This window comes from Apodemus sylvaticus, chromosome 19, assembly GCF_947179515.1.
Source record: "Apodemus sylvaticus chromosome 19, mApoSyl1.1, whole genome shotgun sequence".
Taxonomy (NCBI): domain Eukaryota; kingdom Metazoa; phylum Chordata; class Mammalia; order Rodentia; family Muridae; genus Apodemus; species Apodemus sylvaticus.
Window position 1 is genome coordinate 9723643 of NC_067490.1, and position 22457 is coordinate 9746099.

Sequence of the window (22457 nt, forward strand, 5' to 3'; positions counted from 1 at the left end):
GAGAAAGATTCATGTTTCATACATGGAGCTTAAACCAGACTGTCTTCACTTTCCTTCCTTCCTTCCTTCCTTCCTTCCTTCCTTCCTTCCTTCCTTCCTTCCTTCCTTCCTTCCTTCCTCTCACCCTTCCTACTTCTCTTGGTACTCAAGATTGAGTCTAGGCCCTGGCACATGCTTAGCAAGCGAGCAGGCACTGCCCCACCCAGCTGCAGCTCCAGCCCTTAACTGTAACTTAGAGCTTTCCAGATAACATTACCAACCGCGGCTGTGTGTCTTCCAAGGACGGGCCAGGAGCTGAGGCCACTTCCCTCCTGTCCCAGGGCCTTTGGTTCAGTTCTTCTTGAGACGCTCTTGTGTCCTCTTAGGAAGGGTGGCTCTTGGAATTGGGATGGCAACTTCCTAAAAATGGCATTCACGGTGGGTCACACTGGCCAGGTTAGGACCAGGCTAGGAAGGTTTGTCTATGTGCTTCGTGTCCTGCAGGCTGACTTGGAGCCTTCCTTGGTTTCCATCTGGAATGTGGGCAGCTTTAGCAGGGTACTCCCAGGGGGACAGGTGAGCTTTACACAGTTCCATCGTGTAGAAGAATAGCAGGAAGGATAAAGACACAGTCTATCCCGTCCTTCTGTCCCATTAGCCTGTTAGGCTCCTGGAGGTGACACGTCTGAGGCCAGATGCTAAGCTATAGGGTAAGAGCTTTCTTGAACCTCTCTCCATGGTCACTTTCTCATCATGTCTCAATGCTGAGGTGGGGAAGGGGAGGAAGAGAGGAGAGGAAAGGGAGGGTAAAAGTGAGCAGAGAGGGAGGAGAGATGAGGAACAAAGATAAGAGGAAGGAGGGAAAGGGAGAAAAGAGCGGAGAGGAGAGGGGGAAGGAAATAGGACCTGGGGGACATGCAGCAGAACAGTGGCCACTACAGGAGCCCTACCTCAATGCCAGAACCCATGCTTGTTTCTTTACACAGCAGAAAAGGACTTCAGGTAGCCACTGCTGACCACGGTCCTTTGCCCTTTTTTGACCGTGGTCCTGTGGCCATTGTTGACTGTGGTCCTGTGATCATTATTGGCCGACCGAGCTACAATAGCCATTGCCGACCGAGGTTCTGTAGCCCTTCCTGACCATGGTCACATAGCCATTGCCGATTGAGGTACTCTGGCCATTGGTGACCATGGTCATATGGTCATTGCCGACTGAGGTCCTCTGGCCGTGGGTGACCATGGTCCTGTGGTCATTGCCGACTGAGGTCCTCTGGCCATGGGTGACTATGTTCTCGTGGTCCTTGCCCACCGTGAGCCTTTGGCAGTTGCAGACTGTGGCCACTTGGTCTTTGCCAGCTGTGATCCTGTGGCCCTTGGTGACCTTGGTCCTGTGGTCATTGTCAAGAAAAGGACTTGAGGTCGCCATGATCTTGTGGCTATCGCTAGGTGGAGCAGGTTGGGAAGAGAGACTCAGCGGCTCTGGAGGAAAAGAGATACAGCCCCAGCAGCTGGGCTTGGAATGAGGGAGATCATAAGCCAGAGGCTGCCAGTGGTTCTAGGAGCTAGAAGCATGCAGAGCCGGGTTCTGTTAGGGAGGGCCCATCTCTGTCAGCACTTCAGTCAGGAGCCCGTGTGGGCCTTCTGCCCTGTGGGACAGAGCTGGGGAAGCTATGCTGGTTTTGGCCACTGACTTTGTGACAACACAGTGCTCTACCTAATCTCCACCCCACCCCTCATGGCATCGCAGACATGACCTGGGTGTCTGCCTCACCAGCTTGCCGTCCGCCCTCCCGTGCCCTCCCACCGGACACACAGACCTTCCACGAGTCTTCCCATTCTCCTTCCTCAGGCTGCCCCTCTCTCCATGAAGTCTGTGAGCTCCCGCATGGCAGGGCGCGGCCTTCGGCAGCACCAGGCACCCGCTGGATTTCTGAGAGCTCTGTGAGCTTTGGTTGGGAGAACCAAAGGCTCTGAAATGGATCTTGTGGGAGGTGGTTGGTTCTGTAGTTTGTCATCAACCTGCCCCGTGGCCTGTGGATGGCAGCCGGTCACATGATGCCTTTCCCACAGCCTCCTGGGAGTGACTACAGGCCAAAGGCTGGTGAGCAGGAACTTAGAGCGCAGACAACAGTCTCCTCAGTGAGGAGCTAAGGACTGCAGCGGATTGAGGAGAGCAAGGATGGACAACAGAGCTGCAGGGGAGCCTGGGCCTGCTGAGGCAGGGGACTAGGCAGGCAGGCCGGCCCAGGTTGAGCAGGTGACAAAGGCATGTGACCCGTTGGGTCCCACTGAACAGCAGACTTGTTAGATAGCATCCAAACTATGTGGTGTCCTTTCTTGCAGAAGGTTCTGGAGTGACACTCAAGTGTAGGAAGAGAACCATCCTGACTCAGCTGTGGCTGTGCTTCATACTTGAACCAGACACGTGGGAGGGGGCTTGGGGCCCACTGCTCATGACCGAGTCCATGGCTAGGATGGGCTGGAGGTGTGTGTACGTGTGTGTACATGCATTTGCTCTGTTGTACCTATGGGAGGGTAGGCATCTGCGTGCCCATGCTAGGCACTTGAGGGAGAGTGTACATGTATGTGTGAGGGGGGATATCTTGGACACAGGTCCATGCTGGTAACAGAGAGGTCAAAGGGCAAACCCTAGTAATCTCAACACGAGGAACAATGACCTCAGAGCAAACAAAACACCCCAGCAGGACCGCAGAAATCACGCCCAGTTTGGGTGGGGCAGGTGACATGGGTGGGTCCGCACATGGCTGGCTGTCTTTGGCCAGTTAGTTTTGTAGGAAGCAAAACTTAGAAGCCAGGTGCAAAGACCTCTGCTGCTATGTTTATGGCTTCCAGAGGGTAGCCATACTAAGATTTGTCCAGTGACGCTTTTATGCCACACCAACCCCTGTAGAATCTGTGTGACAAGTTCCACAAATTGAGGCGTTAAACTTCAAAAGAAGGAGGTCTCCTGGAACCAGTTGTGGAACCCTTGGCCGGAGTGAACATACTGAGTTGTAGCTCTCATGGCGATTTTTCTGTTTTGTTCTCTTTCATTCCTTTTCTTAGTTACAGGTTCCCGGGAGCCTAGACCAAGATCTTAAGCAAGAATAATGGGTACGAAACCATCCCTTGAGATGGGGGGGTCACTAATATGACCTTCTCTCTGGGGAAACCAACGCTTTACTTTATAAATCATTTACAAAATTATATAATAGTATTTTGATAGATAAAAGCTTTCCCAGCAATAAAATTTCATATGGCTACACATGTGTCATCAGAGGTGGGCTTTGGTGTATTGTAAAGAATGCCTTAAATAGAAAGGGTTAAAATAGTTTAAATTTATGTGTTGAAGATTTATAAAAAAAAAATCAGGCACGAGATGTTAAACAATAATTGACCATAAAGATTTATTAACCTGCTCTTGGAAATATGCCACTCGCCTTGGACGACTGCCCCACTGAATACATCTATTCAGAGTTGTTACCTTTGGACGATTTCTATTAATCATGTTACCTGTTCTGTTTGTGATTCACTGAAAATACCTTTTCGGAATTGTAATGCTGGGATGATTTTTGTGCTTTCCTGTGCCAAATGATAATGATGGTATTTGTGATTGCTTCACTGAACACATTTTCTAACAGTTGCAATATTTGGTTTTTTTTTTTTTTTTTTTTTTTTTTTTTTTTAATGTATAAAATCCCCTGCTTGAGAGCTGCAAAATACACTCAGATTCAAACCGCCTCTGTGTTGGTTTCTGTTTGTCACCACCGAATCCCAGGGACCCCCATACGGGACCGGGATGGTCCGTGGCACTTTTAAAACCTACTGTCACACACCATCACCAGGGACTCCTGAGGACACCCTGCCCCACCCACTTGGGACTGTCCTGAGGAAGCGCGAGGTGGGCCAGGAACCGTTAGCTAGCTTGTGGTTCAGCGAGCGACCTGGGCTGCTCTGATATTCAGCACAGCTGCAGCGGCTGGCGAGCAGGCGACCTGGTCTCTGCTCCCCTCCGGAATTACTCAGCATCTGAAAACCTTGATTGACAAACTTCTATGTTTGTTTCCATTCAGCAGATCAGCCGGGGTCAGGGTGGTGCCTTTGCATGGAAGACAAATGACAGTTGGCCATTTTGTGCCTTCTCAGTGTTGGTGAGGTGCGCCGTCTGCCTCCCCTCTGTGGCGCCAGCTCCCTGGGTGACTGGACACTGCATCGTGTGCCTCATGCCTCCGAGGTCAAGTGGACATCACCTGAGTCCAAGAGGGAAGGTGCTCTTGTGGTGGGAGGGTAGGACCGATCAAATAACAGCCCTGGGCCACGCCCTGCCATACAGGCAGGCCTAAAGGTCGCAGGTGGCTGGTTGTTGGGACTAGATTTGAGCTGTCCTGACTGCTGCACAGGGACTTTTGCCTGTTTGTCTGGTGTTCTCCAAAGAAGCAGAACCTGCACAGGCCTGTCGTTCCCACTGCTCTGGAGGCTGAGGCAGAAGGATCACAAGTTACAAGTTAGTCTGGGCTGCGGGAGTGAGTTCAAGGACAGCTGGAGTAATTTAGTGAGTTCTTGTCTCAAGATAAAAAGGGGGAGGGGCTGGGGATTTAGCTCAGCGACTGGGGATTTAGCTCAGCGGTAGTTACATGGTCTGGTATGGGAAAGGTCCTGGGATCATGCCCAAATCATCATCATCATCATCATCATCATCATCATCATCATCGTCAATAAAAACAAGTGGGAGGGGGGTATGCCCATGAGCAAGGGAATGGTAAAAACAGGTGTCTTGGGATTAATCCTGTGACTGTGAGGCTCACAATTATGTCCAGTCCAGTGCAGCAAGGGCCAACTTACCGGGGACCTAGAGATGGATCTGTAGGCTCCTGATCTACTCATGCTTTCAATGGACTGCACGAAGCCCAATGGCGTGCAAGGCCCTAAGGTCAGATTAAAAGCGAATCTCCAGGCAGCATCGGGCATGAGCTCATAGGGGCTCACAGAGACTGTAGCAGCAACCACAGAGCCCGCGTGGGCCTGAGTCAGGTCCTCGGCGTAGAGGTTATGGTTGTGTAGCTGGGTGTTCTTGTGGGACTCCTAACAGCAGAGGAAGGGGTGTCTCTGACTCCTTTGCCTGCTCTTGGGACCCTTTTCCTCCTACTGGGATGCCTCATGCAGCCTTGATACGAGGGCTTGTGTCTTGTTTTACTGCATCTTGTTATGTCAGGGTTTGGTTGATGTCACTGGGAGGCCTGCTCTTTTCTGAAGGGAAATGGAGGAACAGTGGATCTGGCACGGGGGTGCGGCTAAGAGGAGGGGAGGGAGGAGAGGCTGCCTCGAGGATGTATTATATGAGAGAAGAGAAAAAGAAGAAATATTTCATCTTACAAGAGTCCTCCAAACAGACACTCAAATCACCACAGGATGGAAGCTGGGTCCTCTGGTGCCCAGGGTGGGGATTAGTCTCCGCTATTTTGTGGGACTGGTCTCCTGCCTGTGTGCTAGGAAGCCCGCTTGTGAATGACTGCAGGCTGCCGGCTCTGCCATAATATTCTATATATTCTATACAGTTACACTCCTCATAACACATATTCCTCATTTGTCGGAAGTCCAACTTTCATTGGGCATTCTGTGTTTTTACTTGAAGCCCTTGGTCCTATTCTTCTAGAGTCAGGAAATCCAGGGCTGTGCCCTGTCCTGGATACACAAGGCTCCTGGCTACCCAGGGACAGATGACCAAAGACAGCCAGGTTCAGTATCAAGGCTCAGCATCAAGGATGTGTGTTCACACAGTAGAACTCTTACATCTCCTTGTCCTGAGCCTTAGCCTGTCTCATGGTAGAAGTTCTCCGCTTTTCTCTGCATGTGTGTACTACTGACATCCCGGGAAGAATCCCCCACAGAAGGATGCTTTTGTCACATGTGTCCACTACCAACATCAGGGGAAGAATCCCCCCACAGAGAGTTGTTTTTCTCTGCATGTGTGCACTAACTGAGCCCCCAAAAGCAAAAGGATGTCATCCATGGTTTTTTATAAAGAGCAATATAAATATATTTTCATATAGATAAAATACAATAAATAGGTGTTGGTCATGGCATGTGCACTGGGCTGCACAGAGGGGTAGCCGGGAGAGCTGGGCCCTAGAGACTGCTAGGGCCTATGTCTTTGAGGTAAAATGTGATAGCAACTGTCCCTTTAAGGCAGAATTCCTGCAGGAACAGGCTGGGAGCACCGAGATTGTGTGGCGGCCCTGGGCCTCAGCCCGAAGGACCCCAGGGTCACCTGAAATATGGCCACCAGTCACCAGGACTGAGGTTCTGGTCCAGCCCCCAGCAGGGGGAGAGGAGAGCCGGCTTAGAGACTGTAGAGTTGCACGGGCATTTCCACCTGCTCCAGCACCAGAGAGGCCTGGGTGGGTCCTGCCTGCTGCACATGCCTAGCTGGTAGGGGTCTGGGGGTGGCGGCAGCGGGATCCAGGGTGACTTCAGCCCGTCCTCAGCTTCAGGACCCTGGAGAGGGGCTCTTTGGCACTGGAGTAGATGAGGTATGATCCTGTGGTGGTGGTAAACGCCTCCCAGTCCCGACAGCCAAACGTGGGGAGTTTGTGCACCGCCACGAAGCCCTCATAGCCTTGCCACCTGCGGGAGAGACAATCGGCCTGGTCCCCTTCTTGGTACTGGCGCTGCCAGGGTCAAGTGGGAAACTGAGGCACAGGAGAGAAACTGCCCCCACCCCAGCTCCCAAAGCAGCCCCTCACATGGAGCCACAGTGGCTCTGAAGTTTATGTTTTCCAATGTTCTTTTGTCAAAAGGTGCTGATCCTCAAGCCCAGCGGCTGAGGGCAGAGAACCAGCAGTGTCACTTGTGTGGCTGAGCTATCTCAGCAGTGACACCCTCCACTGTGTCCTCCTGAATGTCCACGCTTGTGGCTTTCACCCACTAAAGGCAGACAGATGCCTTTAATGGCAGATTCACGGTGTGCTGTTCATCAGCAGGGCTGCTGCGTGCGCCCGTGTGGGCTGAGAGACTCCTTTCTGATTCTGAGTAGTCCTGTGCCCTCCCCAGACGGCAGCTGATGTGACATGAAGTCATTTTGCATTTCTACTCTTAAAAAAAACTTTTATTTATTATTATATGTAAGTACACTGTAGCTGTCTTCAGACACACCAGAAGAGGGCGTCAGATCCCATCACAGATGGCTGTGAGCCATCGTGTGGTTGCTGGGATTTGAACTCAGGACCTTTGGAAGAGCAGTCAGTACTCTTAACCGCTGAGCCATCTCTCCAGCCCCTGCATTTGTACTTCTTTGTGTTGTTGAAGTGTTTTACATTTGGATTCTTTGTTTCTTTGCATGTTTTTTCGAGACAGGGTTTCTCTGTGTAGCCCTGGCTGTCCTGGAACTCACTCTGTAGACCAGGCTGGCCTCGAACTCAAGAGCTCCAGCTGCCTCTGCGTCTCGATTAAAGGTATGCACCACCACTGCCCGGCTTATGTTTGGATTTTTAATCCATATAAAATTAATTTTTTGTCCATGGGACAGTAACAATAGCTTTGCTCTGTTCTAGATAGGTAATTCTATGAGCTATTTTATACACAACGCATCCTTTTCTATTGACTTGGAATTTATTAATTTATTGGATTAGGTGACCATGGAGTTCTAGTTGCTCCTGGCTGTGTTCTAGTCTCTCTGCCTATTTTTTAAAATTTATTTTGCAGTGTTGGGAATGGCCCCAGGGCTCAGGCATGGCAGGCAAGTGCCTTCCCACTGAGCCGCATTTCAGCCCAGTCACCTGTCAACTCGCTTTAGGCAAAACACACCTGAGTTTATTTACACATTAACAGGATTTTCCTTCATAATTCCTGTGTGTGTGTGTGTGTGTGTGTGTGTGTCTGTATGTCTGTGTATGTGTGCTGGTTTGCAGGCACATGTGTGGAGGTAAGAGATAGATTTGGGGTATCTTTCTCAATCACCCCCATTTTCTCAAGGTCTCTCACTGAACCCACAGCTCTCACACGGCCTCACACTGAATTGGCTGGTCCAGCTGAACAAAGAGCTCCAGACACAGTTTCTCTCCACCTGCCCAGTGCTGGGCTAGACACACGGGCTGGCTTTTGTGGGGGTGCTGGGGATTGAACTTGGGTCCTTTCCAGTAAGCACTTTGCTGAGACATCTCTTGAATCCTTTCAAAGTTTCTTGGCCACCATTATTCTTCAACATAAATTCATTTTTTCTTTTAAATGTATTTCTTTTATTTTATGCATATGAGTGTTTTTCTTGTATGCGTGCGTGTGGTATGTGTCCTGTGATTTTGAATAGTCCTGTGACTTTCTCAGACTGCGTGTGTGGAATTGGGAGTCACCCTGTGGGTGCTGAGAACCAAAATGGGGTCTTCCGAGAGAGCAGCGAGTGCTCTTAGCCACAGAGCCGTCTCTACCTTTAACAAACCCTTTAAATTTTATTTTGTCATGTTCAAAAGACTACAGCAATGCACCTGAAAGTCTAAGCAAAGCCACAACTTTCTAATAAACTCTAGGTGACCGAAGCCATTCAGGACAGAGGAGCCCCGAAGAAGCTGATGAGCGTGAGGGAAAGGGGGTCACAAAGAGGTCCCAGAAACCATCCTGGTGACAGGCACAGAGAGAAGCTGCATCATATCCTTATAAAGTGATAGACTACGGGATGTCACGACAAACTTCACTTCCTCTCAGAAACCAGGGTCTGAGCTACGACTGGAATCTAGAAGGATGCAGAAACTCCAGGAGTCGGCATTTGTAATCTGGGAGGAAGAAAGTCCGAGTTGGCCTCAGTGGCTCAGAGCAAACCTCTCACTGTCCTGTCTTTCATCACACCAGCTGAACAACCTCTCCCACCCCAAGGGCTATGGACGGGGAAGGAAATCAGGAGCCAGCCAGGCAGAGACCACGCAGTATTTCCCCAGCTGTGATGTTTAGATCAAAGCCACACGCAGAGCTGTTGGCTGCCACAGCTGCCATCCAAGACAGTTCTGGAACTTTGAGCTAGTTACACAACTAACTAAGCAATAGAACCTTGCCAGGTCAGGGCACCGCTACCTTCACGGCAGAGACAGCCAGTGCAGCGAGGGCCCCAAGAGGGGCGTTGTGGCCCTCGGGATGTAGCAGATAGATACAGCCTGGCATCAGATTCCCTGCTGTGGTCAGACCTGGGAAAACACACCTTCAGGCTGATGGTCTTGACTCATTCTGAGCCACGAGTCACTTCTGAGGGGACGGAAGTTCCCTGCCCCACTCCCCACCCCTGCCCTCACACTATGATCCCTGAGAGGGGAGGATGACCACAGCCCTTACCTGTAAATAATACTGTTCACTGAGAAGGTGTTTCCATCAAAGGAGTTTGCAACCACTAGGAAGTGATCTTCCCCCACGGAGAAGAATTCCCAGTCCAGTGCGCTGAGGAGAGAGAGGGGGCAGGGTGAAGACATTCATGCCTTTGCAGAGCTGACGCTGGGTCCCATGTTGGACTCTGGACAGGTCTTGTCTCCTGAGTTACATGTCACTCTCCCGCTATGTAACATCTTCCTTTTCTTTTTAAGATTTCTCTTGGGACTGGAGGGATGGCTCAGTGGTTAAAAGCACTGTCTGCTCTTCCAAAGGACCTGGGTTCAATTCCCAGCGCCCATGTGGCAGCTCATAGCTGTCTAGCTCCAGGGGATCTGGCATCTTCGCACAGCATACATGCAGGCAAAACACCAATGCACGTTAAAAACAAAATTGAAAAATGGAACAAAGAAAAAAATAATTTTTTAAAGAGGTTGGGGATTTAGCTCAGTGGTAGAGTGTTTACCTAGCAAGCAGGCACAAAGCACTGGGTTCGGTCTCTGCTCTGGAGGGGAAAAAAAAGACAAGATAACAAAAAGAATTTTCTTCTTCTTCTTCTTCTTCTTCTTCTTCTTCTTCTTCTTCTTCTTCTTCTTCTTCTTCTTCTTTTTGTTTTGTTGTTGTTGTTGTTGTTTGTTTGTTTGTTTTTTGAGACAGGGTTTCTCTGTGTAGCCCTGACTATCCTGGAACTCACTCTGTAGACCAGGCTGGCCTTGAACTCAGGAACCCACCTGCCTCTGCCTCCCAAGTGCTGGGATTAAAGGTGTGCACCACCACCGCCCGGCTTTATCTTCATTTTTAAGTATGTGCATACATGTGGGCATTTGTATGTGTGCCAGTGTTTGTGTAAGTGCAATGCCCACAGCAGCCAGCAGGGGGCGCAGCATCAGATTTCACCTGGAGCTGGAGGTTGAGAGCTGCCTTGTGCAGGACCTGGAATCTGAATCCCACGTCCTCTGGAATTGCAGCAAGCATCCTTCACCACTGAGCTGTCTCTTCAGCTCTTCTACAGCATATTTCCAATCCCACCTTCTTGTTCCACGTGTGTTCTTCCTAAAGGCCTACTAGGTGCTTTATTCTAAACCTAATCCTCAGCTGACTCCCAGTTCCAGATGTGGGAGTCTGGTATGGGGCAATGTGTCTCCCTCCAGGAGCCACTGGGCCCAGAACCCATGGGCAGTTCTGCTGAGAGTGCTTCCGGGTTGAGCTGGGCATTACTAAATCCCCTTTCAGTTCTTTGTCCTAGGTGTTGTGAGATTGTCAAAAGTAAACATTGTGGGTACCTGTTAATCAAAAGATTGGGCAGAGGGCTGGAGAAATGGTTCAGCGGTTAAGAGTTAGGTTAAGCGGTTAGGACTGCTCTTCCAGAAGTCCTGAGTTTAATTCCCAGCAACCACATGGTGGCTCACAACCATCTGCAATGAGATCTGATGCCTTCTTCTGGGGTCTGAAGACAGCGACAGTGTACTCATATACATAAAAAAAATCAATTTATAAAAAATAAATAAATAAATAAATATAATAAAAATAAAATTAGACTGAGGTAGAAGGTCCCCTCTCCCTTTCTCACCCAGGAAGTCTGTTTTGGGGGCCACCCCATCTGTGTACTGCCTTGTCACGATCCCCCTTGCATCTTTATAGCCGTACATCCCAGGAACACACAGTACCCGTGTGTCCTGTGACGCCATAGATATCAACCTTACTCTTTTCCTTGACTGTTGGCCTTAGAGTTTTTTCTTTGAAGAGCCTAAATTTCCTCAGTATTTTCTCTCTCAGGCTGAGAAGAGTGCCTGGCACTCAAAAGAGGCTGTGAATGTCTCTAGTAGCTCTTAAAGAAAAGAGAACTTTGTGGGAGCTCCCGCTGCATTCTGGGTCGGTGACCACACTGGGCCTAGCATGACTCGGCCCTGTGACTCGGCAGTCACACTCGGGAGAGTGTAGCTGCAGCTGAGTTTACTTGGAGGTAGTGAGTCCTCCCAGAGGGCCGCCGTGTGGGTGGGGACAGCTCTGTCTTCTCAGTGCTGACATGGAGGCCCTGCAGAGCAGGTGGGTCAGGACCTAGCAGTGTCATGGTGGGAGGGGACACCTGCCTGAGCTCCCGGGCTTGCCTGATACTCACGCCTGTGTAGTGACAGACAAACCGTTTCTCCTCATGGAGTTGCTGGGCCTTCTCTTGGTGAACTCATATCGCTAGGCTTTTCTTGTGAGAAGAAAGCAGCCACAGATACAGGGCCAGCCATGAGGATGGCCCTCACGGCTACCTGCTCTGGCCCGATGTCCTGGGAGGAAGTTGGGGATGGCCCCGGCATGCCTCTCCTGTGCCTCCCCCCATAGACTCCCTCTGCCCTTGCCTGGTTGGTTACCTGCAGGTGGGGATGTCCTGGAACTTGACAAAGGTCTGAGCCGTGACGTTCAGCTCGTAGATGACGGAGCTGAGGACGTAGGTGTCATTTTGGGCCTGCATCTGCACGTCGTAGCTGTGGCTGTTGGCCACCGCCAGGAAGATCCTCTCGCCAATGTGGAAGACCTCCCAGTCTGCAGCACCGAACGTCTGGAGTAAATGAAGAGCGGTGGAGGAGGCCCAGTGAGGATGGCTCGGGGTACCACGCCACCAACATCATCACTACCGTGCCCAGTCACCTAGAGCCAGCCCTTCCACTGAAGCCACCTGGCTGCTATCCTTTTACCAAGAGTCCAAAACAGAGTTCCTCTGCCTGCTTGCTTGCTCCAGAGGTCAGTCAGCCCCATGAGGTGCGAGGTGGTGGGGGAAACAGAGCCCTTACCACTGACCTGAAGCTGTGCAGATCCATTTGTATGGGGCGGGGGCTACACAGAGGAAGCACACGGATGGTGGCATCTATGGAAGGAGTGGCTGGAGACATTCACAATCCCAGTCCAGGGGAGAAATGCCCTGAGCAGGAGAGAATGTTACCAGAAGAGCCCTAGTAGGCATGTGACTGCCTAGGAAGACAGGGAGGCAGGAGGCCAGGGAATGGGGAGGAAAGCTAAGGCTAAGGCTGGTTCTCTTCAAGTGTTCAGGAACCCCAAGCCACAGCCAGGGGCTCTGCAGTCCTAGCTCCTGCTCAAGCCTACACAAAGAGGGGGAGCTGCCTTGTGGAGGTGAGGGGGGAGCTCTGGAATGAGGAAGGTCAGGAGGCTGAGCCTGTGGCAAGAGGAGGAGCTAGGATGGGGAGCCACAGTCCATCAGCGGACTGGGGTCTCAGGGCCTCAACACAAAGGCTGCCCAGGAGCGAGGGAGGCGGAGGGCGCAGAACTGAGGCCTGGAACTAAAAGCAGAACTCAGGCACAGCAAAGCAAAGGCTAGAACCTAACTTCCGGAGGCCAGTGGGACCAACAGCTAATTGCTAGAAGCTCGACTCTCCATCGAGGGAGAAAACAGCACACGCAACTGCTATGGAATCCCCATGTCCCCATGTCTACTAGCCAGTGACACAAGCCCCATGGGGGCAGGCGTGAACCCTGCTTCCAGGTACAGTTGACCCCTGCTGGAATGTCAGGGGGGTGATTCCCCTGTCTCAGGATAACACCTTGGGCCAGCATCTGTTAGGATTCTCACTGAACAATGGGGACCTGAACCCAGGGCAGGGATGTTCCGGCCACACAGCCAGTAGGAACCCGTAGCTCTCCAGCAGGCTGCTTCTCTGAACAAGGCAGGCTGTCCTGGGGCTGCCCCAGGTTGTCCTAGTTGGGGACAGAGTAAGCCATGCTGTAGATTGTAGACAGGTCAGTCGCATGCCCTTGCTTCAGCTGATGCCAAGGAGCCTCCTGCTTGAGAGGCATCTTGTCCAGCCAGCGTGGGAAATGGCTCTGGGATTTCCATGTGTGTGTTCATATGTGTGGGTGTACATACACATATGTGCGTGCGCACATGCAAGTGGAGGCCAGAGGTCAACCTCAAGTATTATCACCCAGTAACCATTTCCTTTGTTATTTTTTGAGAGAGGGTCTCCTGTAGGACCTGGGGTTCATTGATTAAGCTATCAGTGAGTCCCAGGGATCACTCATCTCCATCTCTCTAGAATTTACTTACCACACACCTAACTTTTGTGGTTGTTGTTATTGTTGCTTTTTTCAAGACAGGGTTTCTCTGTGTAGCCCTGGCTGTCCTGGAACTCACTCTGCAGACCAGGCTGGCCTTGAACTCAGAGATCTACCTGTCTCTGCCTCCCAGTGCTGGGATTAAAGGCGCGTCTGCCACCACTGCCGGGCTCCTAACTTTTTAACAAGGGTTCTAGGGACTAAATGGTAGGTAAGCACTTCACCTACTGAATCATCTTCACAGCCCTCCTCTGGAGGGTTTTGTTTTGTTTTTACCTGCCCTCGGTGCAGGTCAGCTAACTCGTCCTCTGCCCATTACCCAAGACCCCCTGTTCCCTCGCTGTCCACAGTCTGGCTGGCCAGTAGAACAGAACAGCATTCTCTCCATGGACAACAGAGGGGCGCCAATACCCACTGAGCTCAGCCACCCAGGTAGTGGGCAAGAACCAGCCGGGTATCCAAAGTCTGGAAGACTGACCCAGAAAGAGCTCGAGAAAGCCTGAGAGGCAAAAGATGAGGTTCATCTGAGGGGTGAGAGACTCTGAAGGACCCAGAGGTCCAGGGATCCTGGGCCACAAAGTCCAGGGGCAGGGCTGTACTGGTTGGTTTTGTGTGTCAACTTGACCCAGGCTGGAGTTATCACAGAGAAAGAAGCCTCCCTTGAGGAAATGCCTCCAATAGATCCAGCTGTGGGGCATTTTCTCAATTAGGGATCAAGTGGGGAGGGCCCTTGTGGGTGGTGCCATCCCTGGGCTGGTAGTCCTGGGTTCTATAAGAGAGCAGGCTGAGCAAGCCAGGGGAAGCAAGCCAGTAAGAAACATCCCTCCACGGCCTCTGCATCAGCTCCTGCTTCCAGACCTGCTTGAGTTCCAGTCCTGACTTCCTTTGGTGATGGACAGCAATGTCGAAGTGTAAGCTGAATAAACCCTTTCATCCCCGACTTGCTTCTTGGTCATGATGTTTGTGCAGGAACAGAAACCCTGACTAAGACAAGGGTGGAGACTTTGTGGATTAGCCTACGTCCTCCTCGAAGGGTTGTGTCCATCTGCTGGGACCAGTCCCAGGGCCACCCTAGTTAACCCGCAGGACCTTCAGACAGCCAGACCCCCACCCAAGCAGGGCACGGCACAGGCAGTGAGTGCCCTGACACAGTATTGCTTCTTGCAAGTAAGTGCTGAAAAAAAAAATCCCTGTCTGTTACATACCTGCAGGCAGACACACCAGTGCATTCTCAGGCCCACAGCACATGTGTACATGTATGTATATGCACAGGAATCTGTGTGTGCACATACACAGGAACATGTCCACATGCATGTATGACACATATATTCAACATAGGTGCACACATGCGAATGTATGCACACACATGTATAAAACACTCGTGTGCATACCTGTATACATATCATTTGTCGGATGCACACTGGCCCGCAAGTGTGTCTGAACATGTGCACACATGTGCACAGGCAGGTGCCTGAGGGAATGCACATCCACGCCCACACAGTATGCATCTCCCTCGGAACAGGGCTTCCTTTAGGCTCTGAGCAGTGCAGTCTGCTCATCTGCGCTAAGGGAGCCTGAAGGTCTTTGCACAGGAAACCCTGGTAATGGCCGCTCTGTGGGTAGCTGGAGGCCTAAGGGCACACTCTCCTGGAACTGTGTAAGAGGTGTCAACTTCCTGCTGGTGCCAGGTCAGCCTCAGCGAACAGCTAAACTGTCTTTCCCTCACCTCAGAAGCCCAGGGCTGGGGGTGGAGCGTCACCCAGGGGCTTTGGGGGTACAGAAGAGTGGCTGACAGGAACAGGAAGGGGAGGGAGTCCATGGGCGGGAAGGCAGGAAAGGGTCTCAGGACGCTGGGGCGGGATTGGGGGGGACAAACTAGAGGCTCACACGGGGCATGTGGGGAGCAGGGGAGAAGGAAGCCACTCAGGAGGAGCCTGGTGAGACAGAGACAGCAGAAGCTAAAGTATGTCAGGAGTCCTCATGGGGTATGCACTGGGCAAGTGCTGGGTCAGGAGTTTCAGTCACCTCTTGGAGGACCTGCTGTGTCCCATGAGAGATGTGTGCCCAGGCAGGCGGGGCTCAGAGGCAGCTCAAGGTTTCTGAGCCCAGTGGGCCAGGGCCCAGGGTGCTGACTTAGAAAATGTGAGTACCTACCACTCTACCTAAATACCAAGCACTTGAGAAATGATATTCTATTCTCCCTATATCTCCACACAATAGTTGGGATAGAATCCTATAAAAACATTATTCATTTATTTATCTAAGATTCATTTTGTCCATGGTTCCTTGGTAGTGTCTGACAGGGACTGGTGGAGACCAGCAGGGACCTGGCCGACTCAATCTTAGCTGGCCAGGTTTCTGGCTCACAGCTGACTGGTCACTGGCTGCAAGGATTCCCAGGCCCAGCTACCAGACACGCCCCTACTCCCAACTCTCACTACCCCCACTGCAAGCCCCTCCCACTCAGAGGTGAAAGGGCAGCTGCAGGCTATATCAGGCTGTGGCTTAGATTGTTCCTGGTACAGGGACTCAGGATGTTAGATACCCTCTGGGCTAGAAGGCCTTTCCTCCCTCGCTCCCTCCCTCCCCTCCCCTCTCTCAGAGGAATTCCCCTAGAGAGCTGCTTGCTGTCCAGGTATTGGGTGTGTGCCACCAGAGTACCTTGGCACTTCCAGGAGCTGCTGCCAGGAACACCTGGCATCCCACAACTCCCATTAGGGTTGGCAGGTATTCCATCCTTGGTTAGCGGTTTAGTAGCCAGGCAAAAGAGACTGGCCCTGGTTTTGATGGGGGTGGGGGACAGGTGGAGGACGAGGATGTTTCTGTGGTCCAGGAGAGGAGGGAAGGAGGATTCACAGCCAGGGCTTCCTCAGCTGCCTGGGAGGACAGTCAATCAGAGGCCCTGGGGGTACTGACCCCTCACAGTGGGCATTCAGGTCAAGCAGGCACCGAGGTTGCCAGGAGATACACCCCTGAGGTCCCTGAGCACAGCACACTACCTGGTGAACTCCCAGTGACCGCCCCCATGTGCTCTTGCCTGACCACAGAGGTCTCCCCGCCCCCCCAACCCTCCCCCCTGAATCTGGTGCCTCCCCAACCAGCAAAGGTCAGGGCCAGTTTCTGTCTGGGTGAATGCGGAAGTCGCAGGTATGTTGTACGCAGGTATGTTGTAGTCTTTACATAGCCTAGATCAGAAGCATCTGAGGCCCGTCCAGGTGCTGCTGGCCTGAGAAGGCCACAGTCAAAGACCAGGAGACCAAGGCAGGGAGGCATTCTTGTGGCCAGTCCCCAAGGGTGGCCATGCTGGGGACGTGTTCATGCAGCACACAGTACTGCACACGCAAGTCTCCAGGAGCACCGGTCCTGACCTTCAGGATTCACCCAGTGTCATACTGTCGTGTCTGGTGAGGTCATTATCTGCACCTGCTAACCAGGTAGCTGCTGATGGCTTTGCCCTGGTCTCACGAACCTCCCTGACAGCTCCCAAATCGCGCGCGCAGCACTGGCGGCTGCAAGACCAAAGTCTTCAGTAACCTCGGAAGCAGATTCCCACTGGTGTGGTGCCCAAAGCCGGGTCTGAGGCTGTGTGACTGGTCTGTGTGCTTTCTACTTTGTAGTGGAGTGATGATTTTGTTGTTTTGTTTTGTTTCTTTGGAGCTGAGGTTTGAACCCAGGGCCTGTGTGTGCTACACAAGTTCCCTATTGCTGAGTCATAGTCTCCTAGGGGCACACTTGGCCTGCGAGGCCCACTCTAGAACCATCCAGGCAGGGAAATGAGAAGCTGGCCCTGGCCTTGCTGTCACCACCTCTGTCGGGACCGGCGATCTGGGGCAAAAGGCCGGACACTGTCACTGGCTGGAGTTCTGGTGCCCGGTGTGAACACCTGGTGATGGGGAGAGTCTCCCCTTTGAATCCTTGGTGAGAAATGGCAGTATGGAGGCCTGTAAACTCCTAGGAGGGACGGAGGGAGGGGAGGGGGAAGGAGGGGAGGGCAAGGTTCATGAGAAGGAAAATGTGTAGAAACCACAATACAGGCACAGGGGGTCTCAGCAGGGTTCACATGAGCCTGTGTCAGCAATACATGCGCGTGAACATGCCTGTGCAAGCATGTTTGTGTGTCGGGTTGTCTCCTGCTCTTTCTGAGGCCTGGGCAGAAGATGGGGCATGGTTTGTCCTTTCTGTGTCCTATGTCTTTGTGGGCCTTGCTGTCCTTGCTACCCCACCCCGCCCCCTCACCTGGCCCCGCCCCCTCACCTGGCCCTGCCCCCCTCACCAGTCCGGAGTCAAGGTTTCTCTCCTGCTAACCGTCTACCCTCTTCTAGACTCAGGAAACCTCAGGCTCAGCCTGTGGTACCCTCTTCTGGTGTCTGCTCCAGCTCCCGCCAGCAGGATGTGTCACGCGGCGTCCTGAGTGTCTGTCTGTCAGCATCCGTGGCTAGGTCACTCCTGCCTTAGTAGGAAGCCGTTGTCTCTAGACTGTTGCGGCCTGAATTTGGCGTGTCCCCATAAACTCACGTGGGGGCTTGGGACCCGATTTATCTGGGAAGGTGAGCTCTGCCAGGCCTGTCTGGGTGGATCTGTGGGTTGCTCTCCCTCTTTGTCTCCTCATCCTCCACTCTCTGCCCTGTGGAGCCGCAGGCTCTGGACCAGTGAGCCAAATAAACTTCCTTTGGTTACAAATCACCCTGCCTCAGGCATTCTGTGAGAGCTGTAAGAAATGGTCCGAGGGTCTCACCATGGGGGTCTCTGCTCTAAGTGGAAGGCATTTCTAATGTGAGGCTTAAAACCTTGGAGGGCGTGGCTAAGAACTGCACCTTTAAAGGGTCCCTTTCTGCACCACTCCACTGCCCCCTGCCCCACCTGTGGCAGCCGCTTCTGCTCACCTGGCCCTAGACTGCAAGATTCCAAATGCCTGGAGTTTCCCTCTGAACCGCTGTGCACTTACCCACAGTGCCCTGGGAGTGCCTGCCCTAAGGATAGGAGCTGGCCAGGTTCGAGTTCCTGCCCCGCAGACCCTTCCAGAAAGGCAAGTCCTGCAGAGGTGGGTGTGTCCCCACAGCTCGCAGGTACTGCTCAGGGTATGCAATTTCGTTTGCTTCAAAATTCACGTTTGTGACATTGCAAAAATGCAAGCGGTGAATGCATTAAGGCATCTGTAGGGCTGAAAGGATGTAAGCAAAGGAAGAAAGACTTTGGCAAAGCATGAAAGTGAACTTCTGTGGGTTCTGAGGAGTTAGTGGGTGTGTCTGTGGGGAGGGGCTGCCCGTGAGGACAACCTGCAGCTCCAGCAGGCCTGAGCCAGTCCCTCTTCTCTCTGTCTTCTCTGGCGACTCCCGACTCCGCAGCTAGTGGCCTCCAGCTACATCTGCCCCTGCACCCTGCCCTCGGCTGCCCTGTTCCAGCTGTGCCTCTCCCCGTTTCAGCGGGGCTGCCCTCCTCTGCAGCACGGAAACGCCTGCCCTGAGGCTCAGGGTTCTGCTTTGACCCTGCACTAACTGCAGCCTGGCTGCCGCCCTCTGGCTGTGCCTGTGCCCTCCAGTAAGGTCCTAGTCTTGGCAAAGCTATTGCGATTCAGTGCCACCCGCACGGACAGCACGGACAGTTTTATGTGAATCATAAAACTGTGTTGGGCCACAAAACCAGATACTCAGATACTTGCCAGCAGGGGTGGTGGACCAGCCAAGGGGCTTCCAAGTCAAAAGGGGTCACTGTGCCCCCACCCGATCCCCTCTGCCCCGGGTTAGTGTAAGCTGACTTGATTCACCCTGCAGACCTCGAGAGCCACTGACAGTGACTGGTCAGAACAGGACTGGTTGTGGTCCCTGGGGAGGCCTGCTGTGGGCACCCAGGGTGTCCTTCTTAGTGGCCCAGACTCAACATACCCAGGCTTTCCTCACAAGCACAGGTGGCCATAGAAACCTTGAGGGTTCAGACCACCCAGGAAGACACCTGGCCTTGTAGCATTCAGAAGGGACAGGCTCTTGGGTACTGGGGTCAGGGTCACACTATGCTGGCTTTCACAGAGCCCTCCCTGACCCTTGGTTGTCCCATCCAGCAGGCACACACTGTTAGGATTCTGTCTAAGCTCCACACTCGCAGTTACCTGGCAACAGCCAGGGGTGCCCCTCCCCACTGTTACCTGGCAAGAGCCAGGTAGGCCTGGCTCACTATGAAAGGGGCTGCTTGGCCCCTGTCTCTCTCTTATTCTCTCACTCTCTTAGCCTCTCTCTTGCCATCTTGGGCTCTTCTCCCTCCCCCTTCCCTTCCCCCTCTCCACGTGGACATGGCGGCCTCTGATTCTCTACTCTCTCCTTCTCTCTGCCTCTCTCTGCCTCTACTACACCCTTAACCCCCTCCCCATGACCTGAATAAACTATTCTATACTATACCGTTGTGTGTGTGGTCCCTCAGGGGGAAGGGATGCCTCGGCCTGGGCCCACTGAGGCACCCCCTCCCCCACCCACCGTAGAACATGTTCTTACGCCACTTTCTCTCTTTATGATCACAACACACACAGCACGTGGGGTCCGTGGCACCATGCACTTGGGAACCCAAGGCTCCTTACCGGAAACGATTGGAAGAGCTGGAAGGCGCCCACAAGCCAGATGTACAGGTGGGACTGCACCTGGGTGGAGGTGCCATTGAAGGTGTTGGCCACCACCAGGAAGGAGTAGGGCCCCACGGTGAAGAACTCCCAGTCGTAGGCACCGGACGTGGCAATGGACTGATTGGCTTCAAAGAGCTGGCTGACGGGGCTCCACCTGTAGACCACGCTGTCGATGTTGTGGTTGTCCCCTGGAAGCAAGGTCAGCGCTGGGGGAGGGGGCGCCGTTCCCTGGGGTTCACGGCTGCTTGCGGGACACAGCTTGGCCAGGGCACAGACAGCTACTAGGCACATTCCCTGTATCCCCAAGTCCCTCCCTGACTGCACTCCTCAGGCAGCCTCTGTCCCCAGCCTCTGAGCCTGCACGGGCAGAAGAGAGCTTGCCGGCCATCTGGACCTTCCCCCATCTGAGCCCTACACACCTCCGGCCTCACCTCCTCCTGCCTTGGCCCTTTCCTGCCTTAATAGGTTCAGACTTGCTCATACCACTCTCTCTTTGTCTGATACTTCTCCCCTATGGTGCTCCCAGGAAGTCTTCCATGAACAGTGCTCCCTAGGTGTTTCTCTCTTGTGACGCTCTATGGAAGTCCCCCCTAAGATGCCCTTTGGAGAGGTCCTCCCTCATGATGCTCCTTGGATGCATCTCCTGTGGTGTTCCCTGGAGACCCTCTCTTGAGGTGCTCCGTGGAGGTCCTCCCCGTGATTCTCCCTTCATGGTGTTTCCTAAGGAGACCCCTGGGGCTGCTCTCCCATGGCCCTTCCTGGAAGGTTTCCCTTATGGTCCTCCTCTCCAGTGCCTGCTCTGCGGGAGAACTCACCCTTTGGGGGGTACCCTGTTGGTGGGGTCTTGGGCTTCCTTAGGTGCAATGGCTGAGATGTCACCTCCCAGGCTGCCTAGTGCGATGCACACTTGGGTGGATACTGGACTGTGTGTGGGGTCTCCAGAGAGATGGTTCAGAGCAACCATACAGCCGGCCCCCAGAAATATCCATCCTTGGTTTGGGAAGACTTGGCCACTTTAATGGCAGGGGCCTGGTTCACACACCAGATTCCCCGAGCTAGCCCAGGCTGTGCCACCTGCTCTGGCATTATGGAGCCCATGCCAGGATGCTGAGCTGGCTCCGGGGCAGCGGCAACGGCAGCCTCCTAACTGGCTCCCTCTCGGGCCACATACCCACATACCCATTGTCATTGAGGCTTCTACTGCCCTGGTTTATGGTCGGTTTGCCCCCCAGCTAGCTGTGTTGATCTAGCTCTTCTTCACAATGAGGAGGCAGGTTCAGTCCATGCCGGGGGCTCAGGGGCTCCTCTGGTGGGCAGGAAGCGCAGGGCTCCCCTGTTTTCCTAACTTAGGTGCTCCACAGCTGTGATGGGGTTTGTGTGGCTACCTCTGACCGCAGATTTCAGAGGTAAGCTGCAGGAAGCTGGTCAAGCATGACTTAGTGTTTGTGTGTGCGTGCACACGTGTGTATGTGGAGGGTGCCTATGTCCGTGTGGAGGCCAGTCTCCAGTGTTATTCCTCAGGGACACTGTCCACTTTGTTTTTCTGAGATAAGGTCTTTCAGTGGCCTGGGGGGTCACCAATCAGGCTACCCTGGCTGCAGTGACTCCTGGGATCCTCTACCCTAGTGCTGGGATTACAAAGGCGGATGCTATTGTTCGTAGGTGGTAATTGTCAAACACAGGCTCTTATGTTTGTAAGACAAGCACTTTACTAATAGCCGTTTCCCGGCCCCAACTTAATTTTTTTTTTTAAGAAGATGAAAAATTCCACCCTTGCTCACCAAGTGTGCAATGGTTTCCCTCCAGGTCAAAGGTCACATTTGCCTTACCTTCTCGGTGGTTGGCCACCACCAGGAAGTGCTCTCCGTCCACCTCAAAGGCCTCCCAGTCACGGGCGCTGTGGGTGATGATCTTCTGGTAAAGGGTGAACTTCAGTTTTCTGGGACTCCATTTGTAGATGGCTGAGAACTCTTGACCCCTTTCATTTGGCCCAAAGTTGGCCACAGCCAGGAAGATCTGAAAGAGAAGCGTTGTCTTACATTGGCGCCAGACCTGGAGCCCGATCGGCAGGAGTCTCAACTCTGGCATCTTCCTCACATCTGCAGGGAAGGGTACAGGACCGACTGTGTGAATGCTAGAGTCCTGGAGCTAGGACATGCTCAGGGCTCAACACTGCATGGTCATGTGGTTCTCCAAGGGACAGAAAGCACGGTTTCCAATTCCCATGTGACATTGTGTGCATTGACCACGTGTGAACGAAAGAAAGCATGCATTCATTTAGGGACAAAATGTCTCCTTGTTTTTCTGCTTCCCCGTATTCCTTGAATGCGTTTATTCAAGAATTATTATTATTTTAAATCACAAAGAAAATGAAAAACTTTCAGATGTCATTTGGAAGAATTGGTAACACTACCACTGGATACATTGTATCCCTATCAGGTGGCAGCAGGTTTTAGCTGCTTCATCCCTA

General features: G+C 52.7%; 1 protein-coding gene across 1 annotated transcript in view; it reads right to left on the minus strand.

Moving 5' to 3' along the window:
* Positions 1 to 6449: 6449 nt before the first annotated feature.
* Tspear (thrombospondin type laminin G domain and EAR repeats) overlaps positions 6450 to 22457 on the minus strand; it is a 178522-nt gene continuing 162514 nt past the window's right edge. Inside the window, exons 8-12 of the mRNA XM_052163780.1 lie at positions 21817 to 22003; positions 19946 to 20175; positions 11685 to 11872; positions 9292 to 9393; positions 6450 to 6603 (exon numbers count right to left, since the gene is read on the minus strand). Of these exons, the coding sequence (XP_052019740.1) occupies positions 6450 to 6603; positions 9292 to 9393; positions 11685 to 11872; positions 19946 to 20175; positions 21817 to 22003 (861 nt within the window). The remainder of the gene's footprint in view (positions 6604 to 9291; positions 9394 to 11684; positions 11873 to 19945; positions 20176 to 21816; positions 22004 to 22457) is intronic.